Source organism: Lampetra planeri, chromosome 22 (genome assembly GCF_965212315.1).
Source record: "Lampetra planeri chromosome 22, kcLamPlan1.2.h2, whole genome shotgun sequence".
Taxonomy (NCBI): Eukaryota; Metazoa; Chordata; class Hyperoartia; order Petromyzontiformes; family Petromyzontidae; genus Lampetra; species Lampetra planeri.
Window position 1 is genome coordinate 8,969,764 of NC_136128.1, and position 13,846 is coordinate 8,983,609.

General features: G+C 43.9%; 2 protein-coding genes across 9 annotated transcripts in view; one reads left to right on the plus strand and one right to left on the minus strand.

Moving 5' to 3' along the window:
- Positions 1 to 5,489: 5,489 nt before the first annotated feature.
- Positions 5,490 to 9,398, minus strand: LOC144724982 (transcription factor 23-like). The gene is made up of 3 exons (XM_078604353.1): positions 9,208 to 9,398; positions 7,753 to 8,348; positions 5,490 to 6,744 (listed from the first exon to the last, which is right to left on the minus strand). The coding sequence occupies exons 2-3, from the start codon at positions 8,320 to 8,322 to the stop codon at positions 6,631 to 6,633; spliced, it is 684 nt and encodes a 227-aa protein (XP_078460479.1). The 5' UTR covers positions 8,323 to 8,348; positions 9,208 to 9,398; the 3' UTR covers positions 5,490 to 6,630.
- A 2,077-nt stretch (positions 9,399 to 11,475) lies between these two features.
- The window catches only part of LOC144724983 (centrosome and spindle pole associated protein 1-like), a 40,163-nt gene continuing 37,792 nt past the window's right edge, over positions 11,476 to 13,846 (plus strand). For 5 of the 8 annotated variants that reach the window (XM_078604354.1, XM_078604362.1, XM_078604361.1 and 2 more), the window contains exon 1: positions 11,482 to 11,618. The gene's annotated coding sequence lies outside the window, so the exon portion shown is untranslated. Of the gene's footprint in view, positions 11,645 to 13,846 lie in introns of all 8 variants that reach the window. The other 3 variants (XM_078604356.1, XM_078604357.1, XM_078604358.1) reach the window with 2 other exon arrangements.

Genomic DNA, 13,846 nt, shown 5'->3' on the forward strand with positions numbered 1-13,846 from the left:
TGCACAGAATCCACGAAGATACTAAGAAACTAGTCACTGATGTTGCTTGTGAGCGGGAATTGAACTCGGGCCGCCGAGATTTGGAGCGCAGTGCGTCAACCACTCCCGCTCGCAATAACGCATTCAGCCACACACAGTGCTCACACACACACAGGATGCTTGTGCCAGACGAGCGCTGTTTGGATGTACTGAGTTAAGGGTGGAATTGCTCACTGTACCGTGAGACAAATTGGTCATTGTGCAGCCCCTTGTGGGACATTGAGGACTTCTCAAAGTCCCTCTGTTCTACCGACCTCCTCTTGTTCCTCAAACAAAGCTATTTATCCACTACCTGCTCGTTAATCGAAAACATCGCCCCCTTTTCCCTCCGTGATTTCGTAACCGTCTGCCGTCCTTTATTATATTTCCAAAAAAATCTGCACACTGATCATTGTTTGGGTTCGTTGTTGCGCGTAATTGCTCACTCTCGTGTGCTGCCTGTTAACGCGTATTTTGTCTTGTTGCTGTTGCCAATTTGCTTATTTCAATAATCCCATTGCTAAGGACGCTGGGTGTTGGTGTGACAAATGTCATTCATGCCCCTTGTTGTCCTCACTTGTTGCAAATCACAAGGAGGGGCATTGCGACCCAAAACGAATAGCACTTTCCCCAGCCAGTTGTGCGGAATAAATTGACGAGACCTTTGTTTTTGTGCGTGACAAAGTGTGCGCACATTTCTGAGTGCATGTAACTATTTAACCAGGTTAGAGCCCTTTGAGATAACAAACAGACCTGGGATACATCTCGCAATAAATGCAGTTACTATTCAACAGTCCAGGCTACACATTTTACTGGTAGGAACCTCCTGGTTACTGGTGGCGAGGGGAGGGTGGGGAGGGGCTGGGTGGGGAGGGTGGGGAAGGGCTGGGTGGGGAGGGTGGGGAGGGGCTGGGTGGAGAGGGTGGGGCTGGGTGGGGGTGGGAAGGGATGGGCTGGGTGGGGAGGGGAGGGGCTGGTCACCCCGTGGTGCCCTTATAAAACTCAACGTTTAACCTACTCACGCCGGCTTGTGCCCGCCCTCACAGTCGGGCATATTTGCGGAATATTCCACGCCGCCGTTGACCCTGGCCATTGACCGAGCAACCCAACGTTCCTACCAGCTCCCTCAGCAGGAATGTGTTAGTTACCTTAAGCAACAGCACTGTGCAAGATATACACCGTATGGCTTTTCTGACACCTTGTAGCGGTTCACGTTTTTTTTTCATTTTTGAGGCAAAACTGCCACCTATTGTATTTCACGGAATTGCAGGCAAATAATGTGTCGGTGTATTTCGCAAAATGACGGAATAAGTGCTGTTCATAAACACAACACACTCTACTGAATTATATGTTGTGGTAACTCGAGGAACTATATTTTAACTGTGTGTGTACAATTTGGGTGACATAGCTTAATTGCTTTACGACACATATTTGACTGCCTTAAAAACAATTAATGGTCAAATTAATTAGCAGCTGACGTATAATCATCTTTATACAGCAGTGTACCCCTGCATAATATTTATTTACTATTTAATTCAGAGACCACTGACACCAAAAGTCAAGGGACACTTAGATAAAGGAATGTTGAAGGTATTCTTTTAATGCAATTATAATCGTAAATGGGACGTTTATAGCTTTTCATGACCAAGCCATCAGAAAGTGTGTGACAATACACACAACAAGTACTCAATTGCAGGTAAATAAAACATCGCACATTGTTGCGCAAATTAAACTTGATTAAAAGTCGGTTGACACATACTTTGAACCTATTAATCGGGGCATAATTTTAGCAATGTCTATCTGGCACCATACACACCACGTCCACAATAAATTTCAATTTGTGGCTCCTAGTCATGCGCCGTCTGCTAAATCCAACCAGCGACATAGACAATACAGCGTTGTCCACATTAAGTCGTGGTAATAATCCATTGTCATCGATTATACGTCGTGTGCCAAGCCACTGGTGTTTAACATATTAAGGTTGCTACCACGGAAAGGAATTCCCCATCTGTGGCCAGTAGATGGAAGTATAGTGCAAGAATTCAAATGTATAAACCACGCAAAGCGTTCACTGCAAAGAATGTATTTACATGCAGCAATTGAAACAAACATTTCCAACACTGGCAAATTCACTCCAGTCACACGATCACTGTCGGTCAGCCCTCCTCTTTATCATCTTCTATCACCACTACTTTTATCGCTATGGCTACTACATCGTTACTGTTCCCGTGAACTTCACTCGGTGATTCCACCGCGCATGTTCAGAACTCCCAGTACATTTGGCCTCATCCACACAGCGTTTAACCATCACACTGCAGATGAAGACACTTCACTTATCTGCTTCTTCACTCGTAGTGCTTCGCTTTAGATTTCCTCTTTTCTCAAGTCCGTATAACCTTGCTCGATTCATGAAACTTTAACTCTTATACAGTATACTGTATTATATATTCAGTCGTGCTGTTTGTTTCTGGTCGCTTGTGCTAAAAAACTGCGTGACTCTGAAACAAAACAAAATCGGGATAATCCTGCGCTGGCCAGAGTGGGCTAACCAGTGTGACCTCTGCATTAGAAGTTCAGTATGACCTCTGAATTGGAAATCCAGTGTGACCTCTGCATTGACAGTCCAGTGTGACCTCTGGATTGGAAATCCAGTATGACCTCTGAATTCTAAGTGCAGAATGACCTCTGGTTTGCAGGTCCGGTGTGACCTCTGAATTGGAAGTGCGGTATGACCTCTGGATTGTAAGTCAAGTGTGACCTCTGGATTGGAAGAGTAGTATGACTTCTAGATTGCAAGTCCGGTGTGACCTCTGAATTGGAAGTGCGGTATGACCTCTGGATTGGAAGTCGAGTGTAACCTCCGGATTGGAAGAGTTGTATGACCTCTGGATTGGAAGTTTAGTGTGACCTTGGATTGCAACTCCACTGTGACTTTAGACCAGATTGCAAAGCCCATGCAGTGTTGTTTAACCATTACACCACGGCATCATCCCACCCAGATCGTAGACGGAATACGTCTTATTTATTATAACGTAACGCACTCCAGTCCATCCTGGGGTTTATTCTGCTGCCAAGTTAACATATTTGGTGGGGGGTTTGGGAGGTTGTTCAATACATGTGCCAGTGCAGCCACAAGTAACGTGACAGATTTACTGCCTGGCCAGAGGAACGGGGGGAGAGGAAAGGAAGGGCTATCTCGTGATAACGGGGGAGGTATTCAAAGGAGTTTGGTTCCTGGGCTTTCAAAGGCCGGGGTTGAAACGTCCTTGGAAAATGCTGGCTCCGCTTTGTTTCATTTTGGGACATGAAGCGGCTGGGTTCATTAAAGGAGATTCTGCCTTACGATCTCAACAGCTTGAGTTCGACTCCTCTGCCCCATTCGTCAACAGACTCAAAAAAATATATATATAAATGTTGCGCCTTTCAACTGAAGTTGAAAGTGTTAGTGCAGAAGTTATCATCACCAATAGGGCCTACGGGGCCAGGCCTGCCTTGCCTGGTTTCCCTACCCGGTTCCCCGCACCTCACAGGTGGCGAGGGGCTTTGTGACACAGGGACCAAGTCGCTCATCTTCATCAGCAATTATAAATAATCAGCTATGAATACGACGCCTCTGATCTAGCTATTACTGAGTGGATAACGGATATTTATTGCATCTGTAATTCCTGTATTGACACATTTTGTAATTACATTTCGCATAAGCCACGATAATTGCGATATAACAATATCAAAATGGACGGTAGATGATCGTGGATATTATGTTATTATACTCTTATATAAGCGCACAACTTTATCTGTGATGAACGCTGCACTTTCCGTCGTTTTCATGCAGGGGGCGCTGCAAACCGACGCGCCCCCTGCATGAACGACGGAGGCGCAGGGACAGACGTTCGATCACGTTGGAATCGATCTGCAGACGGCGGTTTTCTCGCACGGCCAGCAGCTCTATGTCGCCTTATCTCGATCCCGCAATCCCAAACTGGTGAAAGTCCGCATCGAACCGAACCCCCAGCAAGGCCATCTACTTATGTAAAATTATATCAGTTTTTAATGAAGAAATACAATTTTCTAATTTAAAACATAATACAATTCAAAGATGTTGCATTGTAAAACTTCAAAACGGAACATCGGGTGCTTGCGTGAATGCGTCGTTCGTGTGCAGTTTTTCGTGACGTTCCTGGCCGAATTTCGTAATTGATTGTGAGGGGTGCCACAGGCGCTCTAGAACAACCCCTAGTATCTTATAATACATATGTCGTGGCATTGCCACAGAGCAGCAACTATAAGCCATTACGCTTATAATGAATTGCCCTGTGAGTCGAGTTCAGGATTCGGAGGGGTCTTGGTGTCTAAAGCTCATTCACCCGGCATTATAGGGGGAGTGGAGGAAGTGACTTGGGGGTCTGGAATGGGTTTGAATTGAGTTATCCGAAGCCAACGAGGATGGGAGGCCACTGCATTAATTCAGGGTTTGATATTTCAAGGCCGGGGCTTGATTTTTTTTATTTGGCATTGTGAGTGAAACTCCCCAAATAGTTTGTGTGCATTGTGAAGATAGTAGCAAGTGAACTGACATAGCCTTTGCTAGATGCAAAGACAAAGATCCCCCGTTAAGCCTCAGTAGACTTTTGGGGTAAGTGTCGTTAGCGAGCACTTATGAAGGCCGGCATGGCACACGAGGGGGTGGGTGGTCAGCACCACTCCCGGCCGGCTTTGTCTAACCACAGTGGCAATGATTACACACTGCACCAGGTGCTCATTTGAGGCTGAGTCGACCTAGGTTCAGGCCAGGACCGGTTCACATAATCGTCACTGGTATTGACCGTAAGTGGGAATTGAACTCGGGTTGCCAGATACTTAGTGCAGCACGTGCACTAACCACTAACACTACTGCTCCCCCCTAGCTAGGTACAGAGAGTAGTGCAGTAGTGCGTGCACTTCAAGGTCAATCTCAAATGTAGTTTTATTTCTCTTGAGTAACTCAACATATCTCACTATTGGGGTGATCGGTGGTGCAGTGGTTAGTACACTGGAATATAAACCCCTTCACCAACCCCCATGTTCTACATAGCACGAGGCCTCCATCCAGCAGTGGATTGATTAAGGGCTGTAAATCATTATTATTGTTACATCATTCCATAATCAACATCTCAGGTTGTTTTGTTTGTAAAATTGTGAAGATTCGTGATGCTGCTGGACAAAGGCTGTGCCGGTCATAGGGGTTGTTTGACCATACTTCACCACATTAGTGAGTGCAGGGTGATAAAGGAAGGGGCAGGACTGGGTCAGATATCAATCATGTTAGCAGCGGTTGGGAATCGAACTCGGTTATCCTGGTATATAGTGAAACACATTTGTTTAAGCATGCAAAGCCAGAACCGCTAACATAGCTTTGTATCCAAACTAGCATAATCCAAACAGTTTTACATTGTATAATAACTCGTAACCGTACAAATAAATCACAAATGATATTCAAGTATGCGTATACAGAGTGTACACAGTTTATTTTAATGCACGCTTGAGTTAATGTGTAAATTGTAACAACATCGTTTCTTCTGCAGTGAACCTACATAATATTAAGTTGATTACAAATAATGCCGTATATTCTCAAAATTGTAAGACGCACTGACTCCCCACCCCCCAATATTGTAACGCAAAAGTTAGCGGTGAGGCTTTATTTGTATGTGTGTTGAACTTTTCCTCACCGTGCGTAGCCAACCGTGCTAATCAGAGGCGTGTCACCAGATTTCTACTTGATTGACACCGAGCATAAGTTTGTGGCGCGTCTGACTTTCCGGAGCATCTTATAATCCGGATAATACAGAATAACAATGTTACCGTAGCATGCATTTCCTAAAACATCAAAAAAAAATATCCTCAACGGCAGCAAAAAAATAAACATACTGTTATATTTTTAACCCGTTATTTGTAACTAGTATACAACGTAATAATAATGTACAAGCATAGTGTCAATACACTGCTGAATTAAGGCCTCCGCACGATGCGTCGGTCATGAGGCTTGTTTGACCAAACTTGATCGCCCTGCTCATGACAGGTTGGCAAAGGAGGACTCAACAATGATTCTGATATCAACTTGCCAACTATGCAAGGCATGGCCGGGAATTGAACTCAGGTCAATTAATGCTGGCAAAACTTAACATTGATTTGTCCCAATGATTTATGGCCATATAGCAGTGACAGGCACATCGATTCAATCTCGATTTGAAGCTTTCGTGACTGCAGGAATCCATACTCTTTGGTTCCTTCGGTAAAGTCACGTAGGTAGAAAAATTAAACTAAAAAAATCCAAACGGTTTTCCATTGTATAATCACTCGTACAGTACAAATAAATCACAACTTATATTCAAGTATGCCTTTACAGAGTGATAATAATGATATATTATTTTTGTTTTATTTTATTTTTCGACTTACGTGACTTTACCGAAAGAACCAAAGAGTACACATCGATTCGTCGAACATGAACATTCATGATAATTGTTTTTTTACCCTTCTATCTGGCAACAAAACTGACACCTTTTTACAAGGAGTCATGTTTGCATAGACCGCAATACCTGCAGTCAAAATACAAACAAAAGAAATAACTCTGAACATTCATGCGAGAAAGGTTGGCTGGGCCCTCTCTCTTCCGTCCTGGCAGTTCTGGAGCGATGGAAGCCTTGCTGTTGTGGTAATCCCCTCGTACAGCCGAGAGCGCATTGGCCACTTCTGAAAGATGCAAACGACAGAATACAAAAACAAGTAAACCCGTAAAAACAAAGTTTTTCACTATAAATCCTTTATATGCGTGGCGGCTAGAGTCCTCTCGTCCTCTGGCTTGAGATGGCTGCCACCTATGGGTCAGATGATTGCATTGCACCATTAAGCAATTGGTAATTAAATATAATATTTTTGTCCTATAAAGTGTAAAATTTTGGAAAAAAAATTTCACGAACATTAATTGTCACGCACAACGAGTCTGTGTGGAAAATGTCAACTCGATTGGATCACGGGAAGTGGGTTAAAAAACGACCGAAAGATTTACACGGTCGTAAGCAAGCAAGCACGCAAGCACGCAAGCAAGCAAGCAAGCGAACTTAATATAAAGGATTTAAAAATGAGCACGGAGGTGACAATTGATCCAGGCGTGGTGGTTATACTGTATGCATCCATAATCTAGCACTTTGGAAGCAAGCGTTGATAGATCATGTACTTGTGTGACAATCCCCAACACGCTTTTAGTCTTATCCCCCCCTTTCTATGTCGTTTGTTTTCTCCAGAAACTCCAGTTTCCTCCCTCAACAACAAACGACTCTTCAAATGCAATTGGCAAAATAGTCCAATGCAGGACTCTCCTGAATAAATAAACCATGTTACTAAAACGTAGTAAATCTAAAAGTAAATATAATTAACAAAATCACACAGTTCGTATTTAAGTTAAAGCAGATGCATGTGTACAATAAGTAGAGACATATTATACAGACACGAGGTAGGCATAGAACAAGTAGAGAGACCTCTCATCCTAGAATGTAGAAATAACAATCCAGTGGCCGCTAGTTCGATCTCCCAGCGCGGCACATTAAATCCTCCTGCTTCTGCCCAACCAGCAGTATAAATGAATGCATCACAGTCAATAGGCAAGTCACATGAGGTAGGGTAAAGCGTGAGTAAGCCCACCTTCAGTTAAAGGTGACCAAATACATTTTGTGTGACCCTGAAAGCCAATGCAGTCCTCACCTTCATTGGGTGTAAAAATCCTGGAAAGTTCCCCGTGGCGCGTGCCTCCGCTTGCTCTTTATCCTGATGAAGAGACTGGGGCCCCTTGGTGGCTCCATGCATCCTCCTTGTCAAGAACTCCCTGGCCACGTGGTCTGGCCCGGCGACAGCAGGCGGAACTCCATCAACGTACGGACGACCCGTTTCCACGCCAAGAGTCCTGCTCAGGTGCGCGATGTACGCACTGGCCAGTAGCAGCACGTCCAGTTTGGAAAGTTTGGTGTCGGGCGGCACAGCGGGCAAGCTCTTCTGCAGCGCGAGGAAGGCGGCACGCATGGCTCTCACGCGTGACCGCTCCCTGTTAGCACCCGACGACTCCTTATCGACGTTGGAGTCTCGCGTCCCCCTCGGGATGGGGGTCTCCGTACGCTGGGAAGACCCCTGTTGCTGTTGTTGCTGCTGCTGCTGCTGCGGCGTGGGTCCGGTGCCCTGGCATGGCCTGCGCGTGGTCTGCTTGCGCTGTGTGCCCCACGTTCCGATGCAGGGTCGGCGTGTGGGGCCGGCCGTGCGGACGGGATGGATGGGATCCATGTAGCTTAAAAGTTGGATATTTCAATCTGAACAAAAAAAAGTGTGCATACACATGGATTTTGTAACGCGTTTCTGCACACATTTGTCCTCGGAAGGGTTTAATTTGCTACCTCATTGTTCAGGTGACCCCCCCCAACCGCAAAATCTCGATCAATTGTGACTACAGGCATTGGTGCTCAAAATCCGTGGTTACATAATGCTCAAAGTGAGCCTTTACATATTCACTCGTGTATCTCAGTGTGTTATAATACGGCACGTAATGAGACCAACAGTAGCTTTCATTCACGAGTGGACAGAACGAGGATAATAACCAAAACAACGTTAAAAACAACATGGAACGTCTGCACAGCTTCATGTATACAGTACATATGGATGATTCCAAAGTAACAGAATTAAAAGAGCAATGCAATCATCAGATGTGGCGTTTATGCAACGCACAAACCTGCTATCTCAGGAGCGTTAGATATTTTCTATTTACAATTGAAGGTCCCTTGCTGTAATTCCGTTACCGTGGAATTATAATAAAGAATGAACACGCTACGTTAGGCATTTGCGCTATTCTTATTGTGCAAGGCGATTACAAGGGTGTTAATCTTCACAGATGTATCGGGGCAAGAATATTACGTAGTTTAACTAAAAATTGCAATTTGCGGTTGTTATTTTTGTCTGCACTCCTGGCCTCTTTCGTATAACATCACGGGAAATTATCCACCGTGAAACAAACGTCAGGTATTTTTTGGTAACACCGGCGGTGTTAACCAAGGCGGCTTAGGTTCTTGACACTGCGAGCCTCTGCAACAAACAATAAACGCGCTGCAACTCACAACATACTCCATATAAATGCACATTCGTTGAGTTGCGTGCGTGCGTGCGTCGTACACTTACGTGCGGTTTAAAGCTCTTGCGCTGCCTGTTCTGTGCGCTATTCGAATCGTAATGACCACACGGAGCGGGGACCTGCACGCACTCGTTTTTCCTTGGGTCCGTCCTCTACACGCAGCCCTGTGCCATACCCCACAGATTGTTTGGCGCCGCACATCCAGCTATATTGGACGAGCCTTATCCACTCAGCCTGATAAAACGCTCCGTATTTCATCCTGCGGGCCAATGCTTCCCACGTACGGCTGCATTTTTAATAGCTCAGCGAAGGACATTTTAGAAGCGGGACTGCAAAAATGCCCACACTTAAAAGATAGTGGGGACATTTGGCAGACGCAAGCTGCTATGGGGGTTTCAGAAATGATAATTTGGTGGAAAAAATAGGATGCTGTGATTTTTTTTTCGTTTGCATCAAACCCACAATTTTACTGCATTCTCATATTTTCTCACGTGACATTGATATAGAAAATAAAATTGCAACATGTTTCTCAGACGCATTCATCCAGCTGATGGTGCTGGCCCATCGAGGGCTCTAATAATGCATTTTTGAAGGGGCCCCCCTTTTTTACCTAAATACCAACAACATATACTCTTAGGTTTTGTCGGTAAAGTCACTTAGGTAAAAAAATAAAAATAAAATTAATAAAAGTTGCCTCCGAAACGTCGTGATTTTTTATTTTACTTTTATGAATTTTAATTGTATTTTTTTACCTACGTGACTTTACCGAAAAAACCTAAGAGTATGAATCCTTGCAGTCACGAAAGCTTCAAATCTAGAACCAACAACATATCTCAAATGTTTCGGTCGAATACCCTCTTGTACAATGTTTTATCCATTGGCCATTGTCAACCTTATTCCTCATGAGGACATATGTCTTGAATAATACCCTGGATTAATTGAAAGGAACATAACATTTATAAAAAATATTCATAATAAAGGGTTTTTGGGTTAGATCCCGTCAGTATGTTATGGATTTACTCTCCAACACACCAGTGGTAACTAATTAGCACGTTTTGTTTACGTGACAAACCTTACTAAATTTGGTTGTGTCGGGTGATCGCGGCTTAACGCCACATTTATACTTCAGAATCAGAAAATGTATTTACATTTGAGGAATCCGATGCGCTATAAAGCTATTTTTCACATATGTCTAACTCAAAAAACCTTTATTATGAATAATATTGGTCGCGAAAGCCTATGTGTCAAACTTGATGAAAATAGATAGATACCCATGTGTAAATATGATTAATCTAACAAATTTTGCCATGTCCAGATAACGCTGTGCTCAGCCAAACCCTAACATAATCACGGGTGGCTGAAACTTGTATTTAAACCCAGGATCTCAGTGGCACTGGCTCTGGCAATGAATGACATGTTATTACGAAACTCCCAATTCAACCATACCACCACCACCATACCCACCCGTACCAGACATCTGTGAAAAAGAGCTTCATAGCTCATCGGATTCCTCCTGCAGTCTAGATAAAAGATTATTATTCTGATTATATCTAACGTGATAAGATGGTCGTGACCGAACAACTGAATAAGTGTAAGGGGCCGTCCATAAATGACGTCACGTACCTGGGGGGGGGGGGTCAGACATTTGTGACGATGTGTGACGAGGGGGGGGGGGGTGAGAAATGTGACGTCACATCAAAATGCGCAACTTTAAATAAATATAGACAACACGTTCTACTTAATTAAATAGACGTTTTAATAAATGTTTTCTCCTACAACATCAGAGTGCAGCGCCACATTAAATACGCACTACAACAACAATAGTTTAAAGCGATTTGAAGCATGTTTTATATATATATTTTTTTTGGGGGGGCAGAGTTTTGTGACGTCATATTTGAGGGGGGTCTGACTTTTTGTGACGTCGTTTGACGAAGGGGGGGTCAAAAATCGTCCAAAATTGCGTGACGTCATTTATGAACGGCCCCATAGTTTAAAGCGATTTGAAGCATGTTTTATTTTCAAAATATGGTTTGCGGGGGGGGGGGGCAGAGCTTTGTGACGTCATATTTGAGGGGGATCTGACTTTTTGTGACGCCGTGTGACGAGAAGGGGGGGGGTAAAAAATCGTCAAAAATCGCGTGACGTCATTTATGGACGGCCCTCCGAAGTCCATATGTGTTATGGCACGCGCTCGATATCGTATCGCGATAACCACATATCGCGATAACCACATATCGCGATAACCACATATCGCGATAACCACGATCCGCTTGGCAGTTATCATCGCACGCGAACGCGGCCCCTTTAAAGAGCGGCTTGTCGCGACCGGTGACGCCACTTGCGTCCATCACGACCGTGTCGATCTCACACCTCCCTCATCCCCTCCCCCCCACACACTCTCTCTTCTCTTTAACCGTTATAACAACGGGAGGGGGGTTACGCGAACAGCATCATTTTTGTAAGTTGTCCACGTTTACCCGACCGGTAAGGTGCGCCGCGGTTTAAGTTGAATGTTGTATTTTTTTTTTGACGTGGTCTGGCGGTATCCCTTCACCGGCCTGCCCGCGCTCTTCCTTCGGGAGAGGCGGGCCCCTATTCCGGCAGGCCGACTAGGAAAAGCGTAAGGCTTCACCGAGGCCTCCTTGTAGTCGGGGGTCCCCCAATCCGCAAACTCTTATGAACGCGCACTGGGAATGCGTTTGGTTTTAAAGTGATTTAATTACGATCGTGTTATCTAACAACTTCATATAAGACTCGTGATTTTCCCCGTTGTCTTTGTTGTATGTGTCTTAGCAATGTCTGACGTAGACTACCTGTGTTTGTGAGCGGTTGTCATAGAGCCAAGAGTCGCATAGTTATAATAGTTTTTATTTATTTATACTGTACTTGTATATCGACTGCATACCCGCTAATTTGTTTATTGCATTGTCTGTTTTTAAGCCACTTGACTTCCCAACTAAACGGCATTCATCAATACTAAATCGTCAGATCGTACAGTTGTGTTAACTATATTGAATTTTCTACGTGAAGTGCGCACCTTGTATTTATTTCAAGCCTTGCAAGAAACACATTGCAGAAGAGGGTTGACAACTGCTTTGAGGTGGCCTTGACTTCTGAGTGGTAATTGTAGAAGGCATTGCTGCTCCAGGCACAGACAATTGAGACCTGTTGATTGCATGAGTGTCTTGGGGTCGTGCCTATGTCTCCTTGTCATGTTAAAGCGCCTGCGTCGCTTGACAACGTTTTTAATGAATGCCCTGCGTAACGCCGAAATGGAATTATTTGTTCATGATACAAGAACACCACTACCCCTGTCAACCCGACGAGTCCCAAGCACTGCACGTGTGACACGCACACTGAGGGACCCATTCCATTACCTGTCACACGTGAACGCACACAAGCATTAGCGCTTGAAGTCTTCCACTAACCCCAAACCCGCCAATCCCTTATCAGTCTCTACCTTATTACACACAAATTTAGACCTTATTGGTCACTCCGTGCCCCTATAAATCTCAACGTTCATTCTACGAAATCCCATCGCAAGGGAGAAACACAAACAATTAGACAAAAAATGGTTTTGCCCGTATTGACACGACTGTACGCCGTATAGACCTGAAAATTAAGTTCTCCTGTACAAGAATACGGGTTGACAGGTATGGCTAATTGACGAGCGTAATTAGGATGATGAATGCGAGTTACATTAACCGCATGCTTGGTGTCTGCGTGTGGAATAAACAGTCTGTTGACGTTATTGGACACGGGAGACGCTAAATGGTTGCCAGGGCACTCGAGTCAGGCGTGGCCCACCGATGTGGCATTAACCACTTCTAAAACTGTCACTCATTCAGACTGCTGTGGCCATCAGTGCCTGTGGCCTCATTAGCACTATTGCATGTAATGGTTCACCGTCCAATCTTTTTAAGTCACAATTTAGAGTCTCTTATTTGATTCGAGAATAATTTGTCTATTCTCCTTGTTTACATTTCCTTTGTTTTTCATTTTTGTGTCTCTGTCCAATTTTGGCCCCTCCAAAGACTTATACAGTTGATGTATATTAATTATTTTACTTTTTTGCCGAGAATAAGTTAAACTTACATACAATCCATTGCTGGATGAAGGCCTCCCATGCCATGTCAGTGATGGGTGCTACTTGACCATACTTAACCATGCTGAACAATGTGGATTTGTAAAGCTGGTGGGAACTCTGGTCTGGTTCAGATATCATTTTACCTTAGCAGGCATCCAAACTCAGATTATCGGGTTCATGGTGCAATGGCTGGGTTGAGGCCAAGTAGCATACAATTCGCATATTATTTAGCGAAAATAATTAATAACATATTCTCATATGCAATACTACGAATGGAATGTGAGTGAGAGTTCATTTTAATTGATTAATTGATCCATCATTACACACGTATAGTACTTGACCCTGGAAAACCTGGGTTGCTTCGTTTTTTTACATTTTGGGTTTTATGTAGCAAAATTGATGCCTTCGTTATTTTTGTGTTCATAATAATGCTTCTGTAGTACTTCATTTACCGCATTGTGGATTTATGTATTCTTGATTCAGTTCATCCTGACATATCTTCCTGTTGTTGTTTACCCATCGTTGTGTGATTGGTTATACCATAATATAAACTTTCTACCTTGCATTTTTAAGGAAACTTCGGGGTAAATTTTATAATC

Coding starts and splice junctions, on each gene's coding strand:
- LOC144724982 (XM_078604353.1), bottom strand. CDS start 8,322: ATGGATCCCATCCATCCCGTCCGCACGGCCGGCCCCACACGCCGACCC. Junction 6,745..7,752: donor GATTTTTACACCCAATGAAG/GTGAGGACTGCA, acceptor TGCATCTTTCAG/AAGTGGCCAATGCGCTCTCG.